Below are 24,425 nucleotides of genomic sequence, written 5' to 3'. Positions count from 1 at the left end.
TTCCGTCTCTGAGGGGCCTTCACTGATGAGATAATCTTCATCAGCAAACGACACTAGAATTTATGTAATAATAAAAAGACACAGAAAGCACAAAGACTTCATAATTCATAAAGGTCATGTTAACTGACTGATATTATTTCATAGAAGAAAACATATAAAATCTCCTAAACCTGTGTTAACCTCAGACCTTATTTTTAGCATTTATCCCAAAACCCCTTTCCTTCCCCATTCATTTTTGACATAGGAATGGCTGAACGAACCAGATGTAACTTATTTCCGGGTTTTAGTAATGTTATATATATGGGGATACAACCATCCCAGCTCTGCAGATTTTGCTGCGAAGAGACAGAATCATTAGATCACTTGTTTTGGTACTGCCCATATGTAGCTTGTTTTTGGTTGCAGGTTCAGGAATGGCTGAAGAATTGCGACATTTATTTGGAGCTAACTCTGCAAATAGCACTGCTGGGTGATTTGAAAAGTCATAGTCAATCGATCAATAATATAAGACAACTCTTAGCAAAAATGTTTATATTTAATGTACAATCTGTAGAAACTATGAGAATAGAAAGGTTCAGAACTTTTGTGAAACATCACAGGACAGTTGAAAAATATATGGCAAATAAAAATATAAACTGAATGGTGTTCAGAGATAGATGGAAGGGGTTGAGTGGAGCTGAAGGATGGGACTAAAAACAAACAAAATATATATCTATTTAAAATATACTGTGTCTGTAAAATGTATATAGTATGTATAAGCTGGAAGTAGAAGCCTAAAAGTTGCTCACAATTAGTTTACTCCAATTAGGGGAGGGGTGGTAGGGTTAGGGGAAAATAATAAAGGAAAATATATATAAAAAATAAATATATAACTATATATATGCTGTATATTTACAAAAAATATATATGGGGGATTGGAAATGATGCAGACCATTAAATTGATTGAAGCCACAATCTATCTGCAATATTAAAGCTGATCTACCCCCCCCCCCCCACAAAAATCAATTAAATAAAGAACATAATGCACGGATTAAACCTGAAATACAATGCACAAAAATCGTATCATATGAATACATTTGAGCAAACGAACAACCGATTTATGTATACAACCACGTTTGTTTCTTGCCTGACCTTAAGCATTTTACACTTAAACGTACAGTGGCCACTGGATAATGTAGTTTTCACTGAAATAGTCCACTGTAGCGTTTGGACTACAAATCAAACCAAATGTTATTTGTCACATGCCCCGAATACAACAGGTGTAGGTAGATCTTACAGTGAAATGCTTACTTACAAGCCCTACATGACCCAGGGGTCAAAATAATAATATAATTTTGAGATTACTGTACAAGTAATTATACGTAAATCAACTAACTGCATGATGGAGAACAAAAAAGAATCCCTGATAATAAAATCGTAACAAATGATCACCGATAATTTAATACGGAATCAGATCAACGTAACAGTCAAGGCTAGACAGTACTTCCACCGCCGCACCGGTGGGTGGCGGCAGCGTACTAGAATACACGTAAATAATCGTATTAAAACCCACGAGGAAAATATTCCCTTGCTGCTAGCACGTAGCTAGCTAGCTATTTGTTTTGATTTCTCGGGCTTGTGTATTTTCAAATAATAACTCAGTCATTACTGTCCAGATTGTACAAATAACTAGCAACTTAACCGAAGGAAAGCAGCTGCATCCGCACCGTGAATCATTGATTTGTGAGCAACTAATTTATCTAAAGGCTAATGTTAGCTACAGTAGATAGCTAATCATTCCAGCTAGCTAGTCAGTTGTTATTTGTCACATCAAATGTGCTTACAACTGCGTTAGCTAGCAAAGTAGAATATTTGCAATTTACCAGGCTATCAAATCGTGTGAAAACTCTCGAGTAGGTTGCTCGTGCGTCGAGAAGCTATCGCGTTTGATAACGACTTTTCCGCATATAGCTAGATCAAGGCCAACGACCTTGCTGTGATGTAAACTTGCAGAACACCTTTGCTTGTTTGGATGTACATATATTCGTTTTAATGGGGAAAAGGAAAGACATGATCCACCCAAGGTTTCTTTTAGGTGAGTTTCTTTTTTTTCTTCTTTTTTTACTGTTGATGTTATGCTCCCATGACGCAAGCATGGCTGTTTTTCTTTTAGTCCCCACCCCCTCTCTCTGTTACTGATCCAACCTGTAATCATCTGGATACAAATGCCTGGTTGGTTGTTCGTGAATTGAAGATTTGACACCATCATATTCACTTGCCATAAGAAGCCATTGGGAAATGTCCAGAAGCCACTAGTCATTATTCAGAGTCATACATGGCATTATTATAATAATATATGCCATTTAGCAGACACTTTTATCCAAAGCCACTAACAGTCATATGCGGTAGGGCTGACCCTGCTTAGTCAATAGCCTGTTGGTCGACCGAGATTTCAAGACACCTGTCTGATTAGCGCCTGTCTCAGTGGACTAATCCATTGCGGGGGTCATGGGGATGGCACAGTCCATCACTCTAAGAGAGAATTTATGCTTGATCCGAAAATGTGGTCGGAGGCGCCATATTGATGGTGTGACACAATTGCGGGGAGGTATAAACACAAACTCACTTCCTTGACAACTTAATTCACAACAGCTCTGCGCAAGAAGTATGAATGCCCTGACTTCTGCAGACTCTGTATCACCGTAAATGCTGCACGGCCAATGCAGATGTCGGATTGACCAGGCAGCGCTTTTTAAAGCCAATTTATGCTTGATCAGAGGCTTCGTATTACATTTACATTTAAGTCATTTAGCAGACGCTCTTATCCAGAGCGACTTACAAATTGGTGGATTCACCTTATGATATCCAGTGGAACAACCACTTTACAATAGTGCATCTAAATCTTTTAAAGGGGGGGGGGGTTAGAAGGATTACTTTATCCTATCCTAGGTATTCCTTAAAGAGGTGGGGTTTCAGGTGTCTCCGGAAGGTGGTGATTGACTCCGCTGTCCTGGCGTCGTGAGGGAGCTTGTTCCACCATTGGGGTGCCAGAGTATGGAGGGTGTGACGCAATTGCGGAGGCATGCAGAGGCCAAATCAAGCTCTGTACCGCATTGCTGTGCGCATTGCTGTGCGCCTCTCAAATTTTGTGACAATGCGGAGAGCTCCGTATTGCTCCGCACTGAAATGATTGGTTCACGGTAGGTGGGGTCAGGAGGTCCTGTATAAACACAAACTCACTTCCTTGACAACTTCCTTCACAACAGCTCTGCTCCGCGAAGTATATTTATATTAAAAGTATATTTGCTCTGACTTCTACGGAGGCCGCATCGCAGTAAATGCTGTACGGCCACTGCAGATGTTGGACTGACCATGCAGAGCCTTTTAGACATATGCTACTGAAATTGTAAATGGTTATATAATGTACGAATAATGGTTCAACACTAATAAATATAATATTATTTTACAACAAATGCGCTTTTGTCCTGCGTTGAATCGCGTTTGCTCTCAGCGGTTCTGAAACGTAATGTTCAGTGCACTGTTGAATTGGCGCCTTTCCCTATATGACCTACAGTACCAGTCAAAAGTTTGGACACAACTACTCATTCCAGGTTTTTTCTTTATTTTTACTATTTTCTACATTATAGAATAATAGTGAAGACATCAAAACTATGAAATAAAATGGAATAATGTAGTAACCAAAAAAGTGTTCAACAAATCAAAATAAATGTTACATTTGAGATTCTTCAAATAGCCACCCTTTGCCTTGATGACAGCTTCGCATTCTCTCAACCAGCTTCATGAGGTAGTCAGCTGGAATGCTTTTCCAACAATCTTGAAGGAGTTCCCACATATGCTGAGCACTTGTTGAACTGCTTTTCCTTCACTCTGCGGTCCAACTCATCCCAAACCATCTCAATTGGGTTGAGGTCTCTGATATTACTTATCATTTATTTAGTGTTGTTTACACTGTTCCAAACAAGCAGAAAACTAATTTTGCAATCTAACGGCACCTGTTTGTCTCACATAATATGCACGCAGCTCTCGCTCCTATGCCCTCCCTTTTCTTGATCTTCTTCTTCTCCTATTACAATTATTGTTATGATCATCATTATAATAGGTAATGTCATTATCATTAGTAGGTTTCTTATAGTAGTAGCCTTGTATCACCACCATCGAGCCTTTAGGCCTAAGAGCGCGTCCTGTTTAGTCTTAGTACTGTAACTTACTTAGGCTTATTTCAATATATAGGCTACTGTAGCAATCAATTAATCATTCGTTCGTTCATGTCATCATACAAGTCATTCACGCATTGAAATGCAATCAAATATTTTAGTTTTAAAATGAAATAAAAAAGGCGCTAAACAATAAATAAACCGCAATTCACGAACGCATGCAACTGTTTATTGTCTGCTGTAATAAATGCTTCATATATATTGTTTTTAGGTTGAACAGACTGGTACATTTATACTTTATTTAGTGTAATTTACATTGTTCCAAATGGTAAGAAAAAAGAATCATATTGTGATCTAAAAGCACCTGTTTGGTACCCGTGGTGTGTTACGGTGTTTGGAGTTGGCTATAACCAATTTATTGATGTGATTATGATGGGCCCTATTAGATAGGTCAGACCCTATTAGTCAAGTGCATGCAATGCATACATGTTTCACATAAAGAGAGTAGGGGTTGAGGGAATAGGGAATGATGTTCCTAAACAAATGAGGTATTTTTGGCCATTGGGCTCCCCCTTGAGTCATTTTGTGTGTTTTAGTTATTTCATCATACACTGCGCTTAAAGCATCAGACAAGCTCAGTGCATATAGTTGATTTATTCAAACACATAGGGTGTGTCTATATATGAAAAAATACATGTTTTAACATTTCGACCAGATTGGTCGAAGGAGCAGAGCACCTTTTTTATTTATTTTTTAAAGTTGTGGACAACCATGCATACATTTTTCTGATGGGTGGCCCCAGCAGAAATCAAACCCACGATCCTTGGTGTTGCAAGCGCCATGCTCTACCAACCGAGCCCATAACACCAGCGGAGGCTGCTGAGGGGAGGACGGCTCATAATAATGGCTGGAACGGAGTGAAACCATGTGTTTGATGTATTTGATACCATTCCACCTTTTCTGCTCGAGCCATTACCTCGAGCCCGTTCTCCCCAATTAAGATGCCACCAACCTATGAACAACACTTCTAAATAGGCCTGATTGTCTTTGTATCTATTTTGTCTACATCTTTATTGGTTCTGTGACTACAGGTGATGGAGACCACCTGGGGTTACACAGCCTCCATAGGAGGAAACACAAGAAGCATAAGAAGCACAAGAAGAAGCATCACCGTGACGACGGGCACAGCTCCTACTCCGAGGCCCTGGAGTCATCTTCTGGCATCCTGGTCAAGCCCCCCACTCAGCTCCGACTCAAGCCTCCCACTCAGCTCCGACTCAAGCCCCCCACGCAGCTCCGACTCAAGCCCCCCACGCAGCTCCGACTCAAGATCAAACTGGGAGGCCAAACGCTGGGGACCAAAAGGTGAGACCTCGCTGGCTTCTACTTTAAGAGTGACATAGAGACCACTGAGCTTAACAAGGGTGAGTTTCTCAGAAAACATAAAGATCATGGTTTGCCCATTGCCTACTAATGGTTTTAACATGGTCTTAGTGCTAAAGATAATCTTTATATTTTGGAGAAACTCACCCTGGCCCTGATCAGTTCCTATTGACTTCTGATACAAAATATAGGTCCAGCGTTCACGTGACCTGAAATTCTAACCCCATTCTCATTATCTCTCCTTTTTTTTAATGAACCAGTGTGCCAACATTCAGTGTGGTCCCTGGTGTAGCCCGCTCCCCGTCTCCTCTGATGATCGTGGACGATGATGACGACTCGGATGATGATGACGATGAGGAGCCTTCTGAGGGCGTCCCACTCGAGCAGTACCGGGCCTGGCTTGGTGAGTGCCAAGGTCTGTCTCTTACTCTCATCATGTCCAATCAATATAAAAGTCATTTTCTGTTTAAACTGATTGATTTACTATACACAGTGCCTTTAGAAAGTGTTCATACCCCTTGACTTATTCCACATTTTGTTGTGTTACAGCCTGAATTCAAAATGTATTAAATAAAAAAATGTCTCACCCATCTACCCAATAATGACAATGTGAAAACGTGTTTTTAGAAATGTTTGCAAATTTATTGAAAATTAAATACAGAAATATCTTATTTACATAAGTATTCACACCCCTGAGTCAATACATGTTAGAAACACATTTGGCAGTGATTACAGCTGTGAGTCTTTCTGGGGAAGTGTCTAAGAGCTTTCTACACCTGTATTATTTTCTGAATTCTTCAAGCTCAAATTGGTTGTTGATCATTGCTAGACAACCATTTTCAAATCTTGCCATAGATTTTCAAGCAGATTTAAGTCAAAACTGTAACTCGACCACTCAGGAACATTCACTGTCTACTTGGTAAGCAACTCCAGTGTAGATTTGGCCTTGTGTTTTACTTTATTGTCCTTCTGAAAGGGGAATTAATCTCCCAGTGTCTGGTGGAAAGCAGACTGAACCAAGTTTTCCTCTAGGATTTAGCCTGTGCTTAGCTCCAATCCATTTCTTTTTTTTATCCTGAAAAACTCCCCCTTTCTTAGAGTTTACAAGCATATCCATAACATGATGCAACCACCACTATGCTAGAAAATATGGAGAGTGGTACTCAGTAATTTGTTGTATTGGATTTGCCCAAAAACATAATATTTTGCATTCAGGACAAAAAGTTAATTGCTTTCCCACATTTGTTTCAGTATTACTTTTTTGCAAACAGGATGCATGTTTTGAATATTATTTTCTGTACAGGCTTCCTTCTTTTCATTCTGTCAATTAGGTTAGTATTGTGGAGTAATTACAACGTTGTTGATCCAGCCTCAGTTTTTCTATCACAGCCATTAAACTCTGTAACTGTTTTAAACTAACCATTGGCCTCACGGTGAAATCCCTGAGCGGTTTCCTTCCTTTCTGGCAACTCAGTTAGGAAGGACACCTGTATATTTGTATTGACTGGGTGTATTGATACACCATCCAAAGTATAATGAATAACTTCGCCATGCTCAAAGGGATATTCAGTGTCTGCTTAGATTGTTTTTTTTAACCGATCTACCAATGGCGTGCCCTTCTTAGCGAGGCATTGTAACACCTCCCTGGTCTTTGTGGTTGAATGTTTGAAATTCACTGCTGGACTGAGGGACCTTACAGATAATTGTATATGTGGGGTACAGAGATGAGGTAGTTGTTCAAAAATCATGTTAAACCCTGTTATTGCATACAGAGTGAGTCCATGCAACTTATTGGGATACTTTTTAAGCACATTTTTACTTCTGAACTTATTTAGGCTTGCTTTAACAAAGGAGTTGAATACTTATTGACTGAAGACATTTCAGCTTTATTTTTAATTAATTTGTAAAAATTTGGATCGCAGCCATGCCATTCTAATATCTTGACCATACACTTGTCTTTCTGTTTCTTGTCTCTAGATGAGGACAGTAACCTGGACCCGTCTCCTCTGCCAGACATGGACTCTGACTCCCTGGGAGGACTGGGGGGGCCGGTGGACGAGGAGGAGAAGTGGCTGGACGCCCTGGAGAAAGGAGAGTTGGACGACAACGGAGAGCTGAAGAAGGAGGTCGATGAGTCACTGCTCACAGCCAGACAGGTAACAGGGTCCGGACAGGCCTAGGCTAGTCTGACATGTAGAGTTCTGAGTTTTTCCTCCACCATGTGATTTAAGGTTAAGATATGACCTGAGAAATTGCTAGTGGTTAAAAACTTGGAAGGTTACAGAAATGCCCTAACCCTATAGATTTAGGTCTACATCCTACTGTACCTGACTGTGTGTTTGTGTTTGTGCTTCTGCCTTACAGAAAGCCCTCCTGCACAAACAACAGAACCAGCCTCTCCTGGAGCTGCCCATGGGCTACAAGGAGAAAGAGATGACCGCTGAGATGATGCAGAAGAGGGAGGAGCGCGCCCGCAAGAGGCGCCTGCAGGCTGCCAAGAAGGCAGAGGAGAACAAGAACCAGACCATCGAGAGGCTCACCAAGACCTCGAAGGCCAAGATCAAGAGCATGAGGGAACGCAAGTCCAAGCAGGCCCAGTGTCCCATGGTCCGCTACTGCGACTCGGCCCAGGGAATGGGGATTTCCTTTCCCAAGGGGGTGCTAGCCCCCACCCCTGCTCCCCCGTGCCCCCCTCCACCGGCACCGGTAGGGTGCGGAGTAAACGGGTGCAGTAATCTGAAGAGGTACTCATGCTCCAAGACGGGGATCCCTCTCTGTAGTCTGGAGTGCTACAAGAAGAATCTGGTCCTTGTTGTGGAGAGTGCCACTTGAACTTGACCTCTTTGGAAGGTTTCGGCTTGCTGGCCGTACAGACTCTAGGGCTAAATCAAAGGACAAAGTGGATATGTTTTATTTAGCAGATTATAAAAATGCTCTATATTTTTTTGGTTTGACATGTCCAGTAATTGGTCATTTCCTCTGCATTTCTGGTGGCAAACTAATGACATAATTATGTGTACTTACTAAAGAGTGTACTTACTAAAGAGATGAATGTTGTTCAAATCAATGCATCAGTCAGTCAGTCAAATTTAGCCCTGATAACACGCATCATAATAATGGAGGCTACAGCCCCATAAGCCAGTTTGTATTTCATTTCTAGATCCTCTGTTTGTGGAAGTCCACGTGATGTAGATTGTATAAGAATTTAACAAGGTAACCTTGTTTTGTGAAATTAATCAGCTGAGGTAAATCAGCATTTTCCTAAAATTACAAAGTGCTCTTTTGCATGTTGATCATGAAGGACTTTCATTTGTGTAAATATATCGTTAATGGTTTTGTATTCATTTAGGAAGCCGTAAAGCACTGTATAGCATCATGTTAACATGTTACATACACACTGTTTGATAAATTGAGAAAATTTTCCCAGGAAACCAAAACAAGTTTTTATTTTAATTAACAGACTCAAAGGTGCATTTGTATCACAAATTATTTGACTTCTATATAAAATACTGTACATCTTAAATACAATACCCCCCCACAATCAACAACATATAGGAATTTAACTCCACTTAAGGCGGTTGCCATGCCAACGTGGAGAGGCTAGCAGGCAAGAACAGTCACATTATTTGGTCAGGCACACTTAAAGGTGCTACACATAGGATTTTTGCACTGCAAATTCAGCTGTCAGCTGTTTGAAGCTGGTGGACCAAAACCCAAAGTAAAGGCTCAAGTGCAAGTCTCCGCCATGTTACGGGGAAATGGGATGAGGGAGAGTTTTGTTTTGAATGTAGCCTAATGCTAGGTGAATTGCAAGATATTTCACAGCAATTCAGATTGTACAATGATTCCCTACACTATCCAGTGCTTGTTTTCACACAAACTGAAATTGAGCGAACAGAGTAGAATTTTTGCAACCAGGAAATGACAGAGCGATTTCCACCAGATAACACAGCCAAAGTCAGAACAGCTTTCTCACTTTGACAACAGATGCTGGTCTGGCGGGTCAAAATCAATAGGCGAATAACACAGCCAATCACAACACTGGCATTCCACAGATATATTATGGACTTTTACTGAAATTACAATGCCAAAATATAAATCCTATGTGTAGCACCTTTAAGTGAACAGCAATGTCAGAACCTCTGAACTAGAATGAGATTATATTTCTATGGTCAGAACAGCAGCAAAATGCTTTCGCTGCAGTCACATCAGCCTGTTTTCTGAGGTATTATTGAGTTTAGTGGCTTGTTCTACCTTCCACACTCATCGCACACTATTCCCTACATAGTGCACTACTTTTGAGCTGATTCAAAAGCTGTGCACTCAATACGGAGTAGGGTGCCATTTCGGACACAAAATTGTTGCATCCAGTAAACCCAGGGCTTCGTTCAGTAGGCAAGTGTAGTGGGACGTTACAGATAGAAATGCCATGAATAGAGCTGATGTGATTCCTTATAATAATATTCTACATATCAGAGGCGTGTTTTTTCTATTTAATATATTTCTATTTGAATGTTCCACAGCGTTGTGCCCTGCTGAACGCAGCCCTGCTCTTCCACTGGAGCTGGTCCAAGTCTAACAAAGAACAACCTTGGTCTTTCCTTTTATCTGCTGTCAGGTGATCAATGTCTGTCTGGAACAAGACAAGTCTTAGTTCCCACAATATCTCAGACAGACAGTAAGCAGGCGTTGAGGTCGACTATGAAACGTTGAAGACCAGGGTCGTGTTCATTTGGGTGTACTGTTGTAAAATATTTTGTGACGGGAAACAAACAAGCGGTTCTTATTGGAGTTCAGGTAGCCCCTCCCTGTTTCTATCAGTTTTCTCCCATTTGATGTCTAATGAAAAGAACCCAGGGTTGTGCACCGCTGTCTGTAGGTAGTAGTGTTATCAGAGTTCATTAAGAGACTGTTGGCAGACGGCTTGTCACAAGGCCAGGCCGAAAGATAGGCGGAAGGCCATCTCCACGGGAACCTCTGCCACGGAGTCATGAAAACACACATAGAATTCCTGAGGGACGGGTTCTAGAAGCATCCGGCTGGAACACAGAGAGACATCAGAGCTTCAAAGTGAGAAAGAGGAGGAAAATGGCAGAGTGGGTTTCTGGGGCATCCTAATAATATCTACATTCTCCTGAAGTGTGCACTTGTTCACTTCCCTTCATGGATTTTAAAGGTATTGACTGGTATATGGAAACGCCCTCTAGCCCATGCCTCCACCAATCCAATGCTTTTCATTTTCTGGGGAATAGTGAACGAGTGCACACTTCAGGGGGAAGGAGATATTATTGGGCCGCACCCAAGGTAGAGGAGCATAGGTAGGCAGGACATATAATTGCTAAGTGATTTAAAAAAATCGAACAAAAAGCCCTAGAGGTCAGGAGAGTAGGCAATACAGGACCGCCTTGATAAATGAAGATCTCTCTGCCCAGTATGTGTCTAACTGCCACTGAAACCTAGAACCCAGCTGTTACATGGTGATCTGCTACTCCAAGCCTCTCACTCAAAGTTAACTGCAGTGTTTTACTTCCCTTCTTTACTCTACCACCCAGACAGTTTTACTTCCCTTCTTTACCACTCAGACAGGCCACCTGTAGTCTCACTCACACCACCCTTTCTCTCACACACTTTCTCTCACACACACACACACACACACACACACACACACACACACACACACACACACACACCTCTCAAACCCAGGAGCACATCCAAAATCAACAGCCTGAGACAGAACCAAAGTGCATCAGTCATTTCTACAAGGACAGACCACCATCCCTACACTACAAACCCTACATTCATTACAGACATCACTCATAATGCTGCTAACACACACAAAGCCATAATTCATAACACTTACCCTGTATAGCAACAGAGGCTAAATAAATATCATAATAGGAGACTCAATCATATACAGTGGCGTTGGGTGGGCTGTCACACTATGTAAGCACAGACACAGTTGGCTTTGTCTTAATTGGCACCCTATTCCCCATATAGTACACTGAGCCACTCTGGTCAAATCTAGTCTACAGCATATGGAGAATAGTGTACGTGAGAAGACAAAGTGTTTCCTCATATAGTATATTGGCTAGGTCTCTAAATTGTGCACTACATAGGGAATAGGGTGCCATTTAAGATCTGACCACAAACACTTTGTTCTCTCACGTACACTACTCACCATATATTGTACACTACATATGAGCGGAGCGTCCTAGTGTGCACTATAGAGAATAGGATGCCATTTGAGATGGCAGTATTGACTCCTCACACATTTTAAATAGTGCACTACATAGGGAACAGGCTACCATTTAGTATTTTGTACTGTCATATACCCTATCACCCAGTAGGTCATGGTGGGAGCAGGCTTCCTCTGGTCGGTCCAGTTCTCAGGTTTACACTGGAACAGAACCCCGTGTTCCTTCACTGGGCCCAGCCCATGGGTCCTCTGGGGTCTGTCTGTACCCCGCCTACCCTGCTAACAGAGATAAACACACATTTATATAGAGAGAGAAGTCTATGATTTTATACATAAACACTACCTTTGTTATTACAACTCTAGTCTCGCATTGCCATACATCCCAAAAATCATCGTTGTCATACGAATTTTGTATTGCAAAAACGGTTTGAATTGTTTGCTGGCTCCCAACTGCAATATATATATACATTTTTTGTAAAATATATTTATTGGCATTTATTTTTTTACAATTGAACAATCATCAAAATATGACACAGATAATGCCCCGTTATTCCTCAACTGCTAGATTTTAATATGATGTTATATTTCAAGAACCCTCCCCCACACGCCCATAGAAGGGGTGCTGTGTGTTCTGTGCGTCACTGTTTCCCGTCTGGGTAGTTTTTCCCTATGCTAGTTTCAAGTGCTATTTTTTAAGTTATCAAGTGTGGCCGACAGTCTGCGATTTATATATATTGAAAGTGAGAGTGGATTACGTTGGTAAAGTCAAACGTCCTAGCACGTTCTAAACTGGGATCGAACCAGGGTCTGTAGTGACGCCTCTAGCACTGAGATGCAGTGCCTTAGACCGCAGCGTGCTACCACCGAAAATATCGTAAAGATTGTCCATTATTTTGTAAGGACCAAAAAAACAGATGCAACGAGAGAACCTATTCGAGTAAGTAAATATATTTTTTAAATGTTAAAAACAATGTATTATTAGCTAGCTAGCTGGCTACAGTAGGCCACTTTGCAGGCTAACTCGACTGAGCTGCTATCTAGCTAACTTTGCACACTAGCTAAGTTTATTAAATGTCATCAGCTAGCTAACTTCCTATTAGATCGCTATCTTGATGTAATCATTGTAAATTAAAAACCGTCTCCAAATGCATTTGTAGATAACATGGGAGAGGGTGAAATTGCAGCTCCAGCTGTCAGTAAAGGCTACTGGATAGGGCAGGTAATTTTGTGGGAGGACATTATGAAAATATTCTCCTGTTCCAGTCCCTAGAGAGGACAACTTTGAGGAGAGAGAGATAATAGCAACATAATATTCAGTGCTGTCTAATTTGAGTATTCTAAAGCCTGTTTCTTTGTGATATTTCTCTCCACAGATATGGAAAGCTGTGAAAGCATGTTTGCAGATGAATAGAGGTCCCAATGAATATCCCAAGAGACTAAGGGTATATCCTGTATGTTAGCAACTGTTGTTTACAAAAATAGAGTTAAAAATCACACACAATCTATAAACCTATTAGAATTGGAGCAGGCCAATCATGCTGGGTGTGCAGGGTTCTGTTTCAGCCCAGCAATAACACACCTGATTCAACATATCAAATCTAATGAGTTGATAATCAAGTGTGCTATTGCTGGGTTCGAATAGAAGTCTGCTCACCCAGTATATCAGGGATCAGTGGAGCAAGGTTGGCCACCGCTGGTATAGGGGATGAGCTTTACATGTAACATTGTATTTAAAAATGTCTTAATATATATTTTTAGCTTAAGGCACCTGGTATTCCCAGGCGGTCTCCCATCCCAGTACTAACCAGGCCCTGAACAGGTGTGTTCCGCTACTTCTTATCACACTGCTCGCTTAACCCGCAGCGATCTAATAGGAAGTAAGCTAGTTGATGACATTGAATTAACAGTGTGAAAAGTTAACTAGATAGCAGCTCAGTTGAGTTAGCCTACAGCCACAACAATGTGTCGGAGGAAACACCGTTCGACTGACGTCTGGTGTCAGCTTACAGGCGCCCAGCCCAGTCACAAGGAGTCGCTAGAGCTCGATGTGCTAAGAAAAGCCCCACCAGCAAAACCCTCCCCTGCCCCGGACTGCGCTGGGCCATCCTATGGGGCTCCTGGTCACAGCCGGGATCGAACCCCAGGCTGTAGTGGCACCTCAGCACTGCGGTCATTCATTAATTTTAGCAATGTTACATGCAAAATGATTGCAGTTGTTCCCATAGATAGACAGCACATGGTAGCTCTATGTATCACTGACCCTGGATAAGCTAGCGACTGGGCTAACACAGCTAATCTTTTAGGTCAATAATATGCTGTTTTTATAAAAAATGTGTAGGCTTTATAATCGTGAGAGAAATGTAACTAGCTAGTTAGTTATACCTAGGCAGCTTACAAGGTTAGCTGACTTTTATCAAAACGAACCGCATTGTGGCTAGCTATTTTATTGTCCCTCATGCTTTCCAGCCAAATACATCAACATTTAAAATATTGATATGGCCAGCATTGTATGCCATTTCTCCCCTCTTGCTGCAGCTTTAGCTCATCTCAAAATAACAGAGAAATGTTGTCCCTATGTCACTAATTTGATTGGTTTGACGTGTTGCGAGGCATCACTGATTTACAACGGGTTCCGACCCCTCTCTAGGTGATTTCTGCCATGGAACTTCCCCAGGCTTCCCATTTTAGGGAAGCCTAGTTCGTGACGAGGCTATTACAACTCAGACACTTTGTTACAAATGAGAATGTGTTGTGTGTGTGTGCGTGCGTGCGTGTGTGTGAGAGAGAGAAAGAGTGTGTGTGTGAGAGAATGCGCCCGAGTGTGTCTGGGTATGTGCATGTACACACCCGTGTGTGTGTTTTGTATCTCACCCTGGACGGTAGACTCTGCTGGAAGGTGGCCCGTATGGAGAGGCAGCAGTGGTGGAAGTTACGTATGAGCTGAGGGTGGATGGAGCCACTGAGCTGGGCCAGCTCCCTGTGTGTAGGAGCTATGAAGATACCCTGTACTGTCTCCATCAGCACATAGTGGAACAGAGTGTTCTCTGCCCCAGATGTCAACCTGGGAACACAGCACAGAGAGAGAGTGGAATGGTATAGAATAGTAGAGAATGGATGGAATAGAAACGAATGGAATAGAATGGATGGAATAGAAAATAATGGAATGGAATAGAATGATAGAGAATGGAATAGAATGGATGGAATGTAATAGAAAATAATGGAATGTAATAGAATGAGATGGAATGGGGCGTTAGACCATTATTACAACAAGGATAAACTAACTTCTAACATTGCTGGCCTGTTTCACTCACTTAATGGTGTGGTACATCTCCTCTGTCTCTCTCTCTGTCAGACTCTTCTTCAGGGTGCCCAGGTAGAATGGGTTAGGGTGCTTCATCTTGGGAATCTAGGGGGACAAATAGACCACAAAAGATCCATTGGTAAATGACAAAAGCCATAGATTCCCACGCATACTGTGCTCACTGAAAACTCTCCTTTCTCCTAGTTGTGTATGCATGTCTACTAAATGTAATGTATCAAAGTCAATACAGCTGATGGAACCTTAGCAAGGGGGAAGGTTATGATGATACCTTGAAAATACTTCCACTGGCTCCACTCCCATCAGATCCACCAGAACCCAGCGAGTCTCTCCGCCCGTCCAGCTTCCGGGCTGAGTCCGGGGTGGAGTGTGGACTGAGCCCTGTCTGCCCTCCTACACCCCCCTCCGGCTGTCCCTCGCTCCCACTGTCCGACTGACTCCTCTGGGGGCTAGGTCTCCGGGCACCCCCTCCGAAGAGGCTCCTGCCCACTCCCTTCCCCCCTCCCTGGGCAGAAGACGGTGGTTTCACAGCCCCAGCCAGCTTACTGAGGACAGGGGACGATGCAGCCATGGTGTCCAACCTGAGGACCACAATTGAAGTAAGTATTCTGACCTTTTTGTCTCATCCTGGAGGATTTTATACCAATGTCGGATCTTAATTTGATCACCCTTTTGCAGGATAACTTCCCTGCAATGCAGGAAATGTAAAACTTGTACTGTACAGTGCATTTGGAAAGTATTCGGACCCATTCAGTTTTTAAAATTGATGAAATAGTTTTTTTCCTAAACACAATACTCGATGAGAAATAAAAAAAAAGGTTTTTAGATTTTATTAGCAAAAAAACCCCAACTGAAATATCACATTTACATAAATATTCAGACCCTTTACTCAGTACTTTGTTGAAGCACCTATGGCAGCGATTACAGCCTCGGGTCTTCTTGGGTATGATGCTACAAGCTTGGCACACCTGTATTTGGGGAGTTTCTCCCATTCCTCTCTGCAGATCCTCTCAAGCTCTGTAAGGTTGGATGGGAAGCATTGCTGCACAGCTATTTTGAGGTCTCTCCAGAGATGTTCGATCGGGTTCAAGTCCAGGCTCTGGCTGGGCCACTCAAGGACATTCAGCTTTGTCCCGAAGCCACTCCTGCGTTGGCTTGGCTGTGTGCTTAGGGTCGTTGTCCTGTTGGAAGGTGAACCTCCGCCCCAGTCTGAGGTCCTGAGCGCTCTGGAGCAGGGTTTCATCAAGGATCTCTCTGTAATTTGCTCCATTCATCTTTCCCTCAATCCTGACTAGTCCCCCAGTCCCTGCTGCTAAAAAACATCCCCACAGCATGATGCTGCTGCCACCACAATGTTTCACCATAGGGATGGTATTGGCCAAGTGATGAGCGGTACCTGTTTTCCTCCAGACGTGACACTTGGAATTTAGGCCAAAGAGTTCAATATTGGTTTCATCAGACCAGAGAATCTTTTTTCTCATGGTCAGAGTCCTTTAGGTGCCTTCTGGCAAACTCCGAGCAGGCTGTCATGTACCTTTTACTGCAGAGTGGCTACTGTCTGGCCACTCTACCATTAAGGCCTGATTGGTGGAGTACTGCAGAGACGGTTGTCCTTCTAGAAGGTTCTCCCATCTCCTCAGAGGAACTCTGGAGCTCTGTCATAGTGACCATCGGGTTCTTGGTCACCTCCCTGACCAAGGCCATTCTCCCCCGATTGCTCAGTTTCTTAGTGGTTCCAAACTTCTTCCATTTAAGAATGATGGAGGCCACTGTGTTTTTTGGTACCCTTCCCCAGATCTGTGCCTCGACAGAATCCTGTCTTGGAGCTCTACGGAAAATTCCTTCAAACTCATGGCTTGGTTTTGCTCTGACATGCACTGTCAACTGTGGGTTTACCACAGGTGGATTCCAATCAAGTTGTAGAAACATCTCATGGATGATCAATGGAAACAGGATGCACCTGAGCTCAACTTTGAGTCTCATAGCAAAGGGTCTGAATAGCTATGTAAATAAGGTATTTATGTTTTTTATGTTTAATACATTTGCAAAAATGTCTAAAAACAAGTTTTCACTTTGTCATTATGGGGTATTGTGTGTAGATTGTGTGTAGATTGATGAGGGAAAAAAAGTATTTAATCAATTTTAGAATAAGGCTCTAATGTAACTAAGTGGAAAAAGTGAAGGGGTGTGAATACTTTCCGAAAGTACTGTATTTGAGGTTTCTGAAGTTTGTAATTTCCATGTTGAAATTTCAGACTTGATTTTCCCTTACAAAAAAGGTATCAACCCCTACAAAAATAGCCATTAATTATAATTCACATAATTCACATTTCCTGTTGCTGCAAACTTATTTTCCAAGTGTAGCAAACTGGCTCAAATTAAGATCCTAAATGTGTATGTGTTTTACTACTAAACTAAGTTTAATTTGTTGTAAAGTATTTAATTTGACAACAAATTAAACTCAACAAACTAAACTTAACTACTAAACTAAAACTAACCTATCCCGGGCAGAGGAGGGGAGGAACCAGTCAGCACAAGAGAGGCAGGGTGCGGGCGGGGCGGCCAGGCGTTCCTCCATCCCTACGTCCAGCCCCTCCAGCTGCAGGAGGGTGGCCTTGACCTGGTCCACGTACACACAATCTGGTCCCGGGGCCCCCAGGGCAGGGGACGCACAGCCCCCCGCCTCCAGGAGGACGCACTGCATGAAGTGCCTCTGGGGGAGAAGGAGAGAGAATGTGTGGGTTCACAGAAATGTCTGGGAGGAAAAGGGTCAACTCACTCACAGATGGAAAAGGTTGATAATGGCAGCCATCTTGGTCAGGGATCAAGTCTAACTGGATTAAGATGCATTTCTTCTTTTTAGTAATGCAGAAGAAAATAATGTGTTTCTAGAATGAAAGCTTTCCAGACCAAGATGCCTGTCCTTTTAGTGCTGTTGCCGGGATACCAATGTCCATCCGTAGTGTTCTATTTAATACTACGATCTTACCAGTCCCACTATGAGCAGGAAGTAGCGTCCCTGTGGCTGGCAGTAGCCTGGCCTGGTACAGTGGTTGTTATTGGTCTGTGTCTGTGGGTTCTGGGTGCGATGTCGTGGGAACACCTCTCTCCAGATGACCAGCTGGCCCACGCGCTGCTCTGCTGCCAGGGGGAGGAGACAGTAGTGCTGGCAGTACAGGCAAACATCCAGCAGGTCCTCCTTGGGGAGGTGGTTGGCTATCAGGTAGCCCTGTAGAGAGACAGAGAACACACACACACACACACACACACACACACACACACACGTCGACAAACAGAGAACACACACACAGGAACGAAAGAACGCACGCACGCAGGCGCACACACACATAACACAATAAATATAAAATAGTGTTCATATTTTTAGTAACACAGGTTGCCTCATCTTATTAAAGAGCCACACCTTCTCTACACTTAAGGTGATGGGGATGGAGACTGAAGTCTACTGAACGAACTACTTCTACAAAACATTCATATGTCAGCATTAGTTGTTAGGCTGATGGTGTGACATCCAGGGAATGAAGAAGTACAGTGTATTATCCTGGGTGATGATATCCTATCTATATAATCACATTTAACTGGCTCTTTATTCCTATCCATCCAAGGGTGTCTGTGAGGTATTGGGCTTCACCGTGGGCCCAGGTGTCAAGTGTGTGTGGAAAGGACAGCGCTCCAGCAGACAGGTGTCAGGTGTGTGTGTGTGTGTGTGTGTGTGCCACCCACCTTGTAGAACAGACAGGAACCCAGCGTCACGTAGAGACGCCTCATGCCATAGAAGTCCTCAGACTGAGAGAGAGAGGACTATCTTCATTATCAGTTCCAGAAGGTCACACATTAATGATTAAGTAGCCTGCTGCTCTCTCGCTCTTTCACTGACTCATTAAATATCCACAGGCAGGTCCAGAAATAGACTCACCTTCTCCTCTCACTACTAGGCTCTACAGAGGGAAGGAGACAGCTGGTGGCTCTGTTTAATGGGGATGGGGACTGGACCTTCTGTGCGTCTGAAATGGCACCCTACTCCCTATAAAGTGCACTGATTTGACCAGAGTCCTATGTAACGATTTGACTTACCATTTCTCCAAAATCTGATGATTCAAAGTCTGAGAGAACAGTGTCAACCTCCATCTGTGAATAGACAGATGATCAGAGACGATCAGTAAGAATTCTAACATACAATTGTAATTCTATATCACAGACTTAGTTACTTATTTCTGCATTAACAATGGCTGCAGAGTCAACCATGGTCTGGAGCATCTTGAAATGGAACAGAGTCTGAGCAGTAAACTGGTTGGCAGGATCACTTGTCATTTTTACCGCCAGACAGCAGAGGGCAGCAAAGACGAGACATAAATCAATAAAGACATCCAAGATCATGGAGGGGCAACTCCAGTCCTCAGGGCCTGATTGGTGTCACACCTTTGCCCCAGTCCCAGCTAACACACCTGACTCCAATAATCAACTAATCATGATCTTCAGTTTAGAATGCAATTAGTTTAAATCAGCTGTGTTTTGCTAGGGATGGGGGGAAAGAGTGACACCACTCCAGCCCCAGAGGACTGGAGTTGCCCATGTCTGTTCAAGATTGAAAAAAGCACATTCATATTATATAGCAAGAGAAAATTCCTAAACTTATCACTGACTTGAGAGTCTAAAACATTTTTCATAGGACAAGAAAGGTAGTTAAAGCATGAGAAAGCACAAACACCAAATGGTGAAGACACAAATGAACAGGAGTTCCTAAACGTGCTTCATCACATCCATGGCCCGAAGCTGTGGCCCATGCAGACCTTTATCTCAGGAGGCAGGGTGAGCCACCGGACCGCCGGCAGTCCGTCCAGGAAGAGAGTCTCCGAGACGTCAGGGGGCGTGGCCACGGAGCTGTCACTCAACCTAGAGGGGTGGATCAGCTGCTGGAAGAACAGGCAGAAGAAATGGTCCAGTCTGGGGGCGTGGTCCACCTGGCAGAACGCACTGAGGAGGAGAGGAAGAAGGGATGGAGGGAGAGATGGAGGAAGGGAAGAGGTGGAGGGAAATAAGCCTATTTAGGTTTGATGTAAAATAATATAAATATAAAGACTGGAACCGCTTGAACCAGGAAATCAAACCAGCGTCCGAAATGGCACCCTATTGCTAACATAGTGCACTACTTTTGGTCAAATTTAGGATGCATCCCTAGTTCATGACCAGGACTGGAGACCGTCAACAGACCTGCCCAGAGAGCCATACATCACGTTGAGAGTCCTGACCACACCTCCCACTACCGTCTGCAGAGAGATCAGAGGAACCCTGAAGGAAACAAGAGAACATAACACACAGTCAACGAGGAGGAGGACATCAAACATTATTAGGGCACATGGTCAAGAAAAGCTATAACATTTAGCTGACATGTGATTGAGTGAGACAGTGTATTGAATATGGAAGTATGTATTTGATGCTATGATTGACATTGGATGACTTTGATGTGTTGGTACCACAGGAGGTTGGTGGCACCTTAATTGGGGAGAACGGGCTCTTGGTAATGGCTGGAGCTGAATAAGTGTAATGGTATCAAATACATCAAACACATGGTTTCCATGTGTTTGATGCCATTCCATTCACTCCATTCCAGACATTATTATGAGCCGTCCTCCCCTCTGCAGCCTCCACTGGTCGGTACCTCTCAGCAGGCAGGCCGATCACCAGCAGGTTGTTGCTCTCCTTCCAGTAGCCCACATGGACCAGCTGTTTACTGAGCAGGAGAGACGAGCTGATGAGAGGGGGATGGAGGGGAGGAGAAAGAAGAAGAGAAGACGGGTAGAGTGCAGACAAAAAAAGAGGGGGAATAAGACAGAAGAGGAGAGGAGGGGGAGAAGGCAGAAGGTTAGAGCACAGAAAAAAAAGAGGGGGAGAGGAGGAGAGGAAAGCAGGAGGAAGAACCGGTGCAGGAGAAAAGATAGAGAAGAAATATAACGATGGCAGGAATTTCCATTTTTAGTAGTTTGTATATTTAATTGGGGCTTTGTATATTCACTACCGCCGCGGCAGTCTTACCTGACTAACCTAACCCTCTATTTGCTGTTCCCAATAAACTTCTTCAGTACTTCTGGAGGCCACGGCAAACAGGAAGTGAACATTTTCTTATTTCCTTGGAAATCTTACTGAGCTCCCACAATATGTATATGATTGTACAGACTTTGTTTACCTGACTATCTGTCCCCCGGTGACATTCTCCAGCATGTCACACAGAGTGAGGAAGATCCCTCTGACTCCCTTTAGCTGGCTGGACGCCTCAGAAACAGGGTACTGGTACAGGATCTCTTGCTGAGAAGGAATACAGACAGACAGACAGTCTGTTAGAGAAGACAGAGCACAGGGCAGGTTCCCTGTATTGTCTGTGATATTAGTATTCTCCACAACATGCTGTCTACTATGAAGGGTGTGGAGCCGACCACTTCAGGAGAGGGCCGGGAGGAGTTTGGGCCGACCACTTTGGACAGGGGCTGAGGGGAGGGGGAGAATGAGGAGTAGGGCCTCATAGCCCTGGAAACAAGGACAAAAGCTGGGAGAATGCTTAAAATGTCAGACATTCACCTCCGGGTCAACAACACCAACACTCGTACCACAGACAAAGTTATATTCAGGCAAATTAGCTGGCTAACTCCTTGATCCTGCTTTGTAGTATACACCTCAGGCACTGAAACTAATGATTGGTTCCTAGTAATAAACATTTCTGTCCAGCACAGTCTTCAAGATGCATCTTAATGTTCTGACCTAACAATCAGCATCCACCATAGCGCTTTCACCTGTCAAGTCTGTCAAGTCCTCCTTTTTCCATGAAAATAAATATAGAAACACTCACACTGTGTGTGTACCCACAGAAACACAGATTTCAAAATGCACACACACAGGCTACACACAACAACTCCTGTCATTTCTCCTACTCTACAATCGGCGGACTAGCTGATGTGTTTTCGAATTCCAAGTTCTGAGAGAGAGAGAATTAATCCCATAAAGTATTTACATTCTATATAACTGGCAGTAATACATAGTGTAACAATCATCCATGTACATGTTGTTGTTGATTTACTAGCCATTCTGTTTTTATTTAATTAAATGTATCCACCGAAGATTCCACCATACAACAACACCTGTATACATGATTACACAGTATGTACAGTTGAAGTCGGAAGTTTACACGCACTTAGGTTGGAGTCATTAAAACACGTTTTCAACCACTCCACAAATTTAGTGTTAACAAAATATAGTTTTGGCAAGTCGGTTAGGACATCTACTTTGTGCATGACACAAGTCATTTTTCCAACAATTGTTAACAGACAGATTATTTCACTTTTAACTCACTGTATCACAATTCCAGTGGGTCAGAAGTTCACATACACTAAGTTGACTGTGCCTTTAAACAGCTTGGAAAATGACAGAAAATGATGTCATGGCTTTAGAAGCATCTGATTGACTCAAATGATGTAAATTAGCCAATTTGAGGTGTACCTCTGGATGTATTTCAAGGCCTACCTTCAAACTCAGTGCCTCTTTGCTTGACATTATGTAAAAATAAAAATAAAACACCCAAGACCTCAGAAAATAAATTGTAGACATCCACAATCTGGTTCATCCTTGGGAGCAATTTCCAAATGCCTGAAAGTACCATGTTCATCTGTACAAACAATAGTACGCAAGTATAAACACCATGGGACCACGCAGCCGTCATACCGCTCAGGAAGGAGACGTGTTCTGTCTCCTAGAGATGAACGTACTTTGGTGCGAAAAGTGCAAATCAATCCCAGAACAGCAGCAAAGGACCTTGTGAAGATTCTGGAGGAAACAGGTACAAAAGTATCTATGTCCACAGTAAAACGAATCCTATATCGACATAACCTGAAAGGCCGCTCAGCAAGGAAGAAGCCACTGCTTCAAAACCACCATAAAAAAGCCAGACTACGGTTTGCAACTGCACATGGGGACAAAGCTGGTACTTTTTGGAGAAATGTCCTCTGGTCTGATGAAACAAAAATAGAACTGTTTGGCCATAATGACCATCGTTACATTTGGAGGAAAATGGGGAAGCTTGCAAGCCGAAGAACACCATCCCAACCGTGAAGCACAGGGATGGCAGCATCATGTTGTGGGGGTGCTTTGCTGCAGGAGAGACTGGTGCACTTCACAAAATAGATGGCATCATGAGAGAGGAAAATTATGTGGATATATAGAAGCAACATCTCAAGACATCAGTCAGAAAGTTAAAGCTTGGTCGCAAATGGGTCTTCCAAATGCACAATGACCCCAAGCATACTTCCAAAGTTGTGCCAAAATGGCTTAAGGACATCAAAGTCAAGGTATTGGAGTGGCCATCACAAAGCCCTGACCTCCATCCTATAGAAAATGTGTGGGCAGAACTGATAAAGCGTGTGCGAGCAAGGAGGCCTACAAACCTGACTCAGTTACACCAGCTCTGTCAGGATGAATGGGCCAAAATTCACCCAACTTACTGTGGGAATCTTGTAGAAGGCTACCCGAAACATTTGACCCAAGTTATCCCAACTTAAAGGCAATGCTACCAAATACTAATTGAGTGTATGTAAACTTCTGACCCACAGGGAATGCGATGAAAGAAATAAAATATGAAATAAATCATTCTCTCTACTATTATTCTGACATTTCACATTCTTAAAATAAAGTGGTGATCCTAACTGATCTAAGACAGGGACTTTTTACTAGGATTAAATGTCAGGAATTGTGAAAAACTGAGTTTAAATGTATTTGGCTAAGGTGTATGTAAACTTCCGACTTCAACTGTACTATTATTACTACCACTGAAATGAACTGGATTTCATTATCCTCATTGCAGTGATCTATATTTACTGAAATGCTGTACCACTCTACTGCTTTGGCAATACCTACAAATTGTAAATTCATGCAAATAAAACAATCTGAATTTGAATTAGAATTTTAAGAGAGAGAGAGAAGAGAGAGAGTGTCTGAAATTAAGCACAGCTACTATACTGAACAAAAATATAAATGCAATTATTGAGTTACAATTCATACAGTGCCTTGCAAAAGTATTCATCCCCCTTGGCGTTTTTCCTATTTTGTTGGATTACGACTTGTAATTTAAATTGATTTTTATTTGGATTTCATGTAATGGACATACACAAAATAGTCAAAATTGGTGAAGTGAAATGAAAAAAAAGTACTTGTTTAAAAAAAATATATATATATATATGAAAAAGTGGTGCGTGCATATGTATATACCCCTTTGCTATGAAGTCCCTAAATAAGATCTAGTGCAATCAATTACCTTCAGAAGTCACATAATTAGCTAAATAAAGTACACCTGTGTGCAATGTAAGTGTCACAT

The 24,425-nt window shown here is 42.6% G+C and overlaps 2 protein-coding genes across 6 annotated transcripts in view; one reads left to right on the top strand and one right to left on the bottom strand.

The window, feature by feature from the left end:
- The first annotated feature begins 1,526 nt into the window (after positions 1 to 1,526).
- On the top strand, positions 1,527 to 8,977 carry ino80b (INO80 complex subunit B). 2 transcript variants are annotated; one of them, XM_014156241.3, is made up of 5 exons: positions 1,527 to 2,074; positions 5,246 to 5,519; positions 5,798 to 5,952; positions 7,515 to 7,693; positions 7,902 to 8,977. In XM_014156241.3, the coding sequence occupies exons 1-5, from the start codon at positions 2,032 to 2,034 to the stop codon at positions 8,367 to 8,369; spliced, it is 1,119 nt and encodes a 372-aa protein (XP_014011716.1). In that variant the 5' UTR covers positions 1,527 to 2,031; the 3' UTR covers positions 8,370 to 8,977.
- The window catches only part of intu (inturned planar cell polarity protein), a 50,032-nt gene continuing 34,573 nt past the window's right edge, over positions 8,967 to 24,425 (bottom strand). For 2 of the 4 annotated variants that reach the window (XM_014156288.3, XM_014156285.3), the window contains exons 5-17: positions 21,255 to 21,373; positions 20,730 to 20,819; positions 20,282 to 20,359; positions 19,861 to 20,044; positions 19,145 to 19,198; positions 18,794 to 18,856; positions 18,042 to 18,281; positions 17,551 to 17,765; positions 15,324 to 15,633; positions 15,045 to 15,139; positions 14,605 to 14,794; positions 11,870 to 12,012; positions 8,967 to 10,576 (exon numbers count right to left, since the gene is read on the bottom strand). In XM_014156288.3, coding sequence (XP_014011763.3) covers positions 10,465 to 10,576; positions 11,870 to 12,012; positions 14,605 to 14,794; positions 15,045 to 15,139; positions 15,324 to 15,633; positions 17,551 to 17,765; positions 18,042 to 18,281; positions 18,794 to 18,856; positions 19,145 to 19,198; positions 19,861 to 20,044; positions 20,282 to 20,359; positions 20,730 to 20,819; positions 21,255 to 21,373 — 1,893 coding nt within the window. In that variant the 3' untranslated portion in view covers positions 8,967 to 10,464. The remainder of the gene's footprint in view (positions 10,577 to 11,869; positions 12,013 to 14,604; positions 14,795 to 15,044; positions 15,140 to 15,323; positions 15,634 to 17,550; positions 17,766 to 18,041; positions 18,282 to 18,793; positions 18,857 to 19,144; positions 19,199 to 19,860; positions 20,045 to 20,281; positions 20,360 to 20,729; positions 20,820 to 21,254; positions 21,374 to 24,425) is intronic. The other 2 variants (XM_014156289.3, XM_014156286.3) reach the window with 1 other exon arrangement.

This window comes from Salmo salar, chromosome 18, assembly GCF_965601325.2.
Source record: "Salmo salar chromosome 18, fSalSal1, whole genome shotgun sequence".
NCBI classification, from domain to species: domain Eukaryota; kingdom Metazoa; phylum Chordata; class Actinopteri; order Salmoniformes; family Salmonidae; genus Salmo; species Salmo salar.
The sequence above is the reverse complement of the archived record's forward strand: the minus strand, read 5'-3'. Positions and strand labels throughout refer to the sequence as shown.

Bases quoted from the DNA above. Each gene is read 5' to 3' on its own strand.
- ino80b (XM_014156241.3), top strand. From the start codon at position 2,032: ATGGGGAAAAGGAAAGACATGATCCACCCAAGGTTTCTTTTAG. The intron at 5,953-7,514 runs GTCTGTCTCTTA...TCTTGTCTCTAG, and splicing joins CTGGCTTGGTGAGTGCCAAG to ATGAGGACAGTAACCTGGAC. The intron at 7,694-7,901 runs GTAACAGGGTCC...TCTGCCTTACAG, and splicing joins CACTGCTCACAGCCAGACAG to AAAGCCCTCCTGCACAAACA.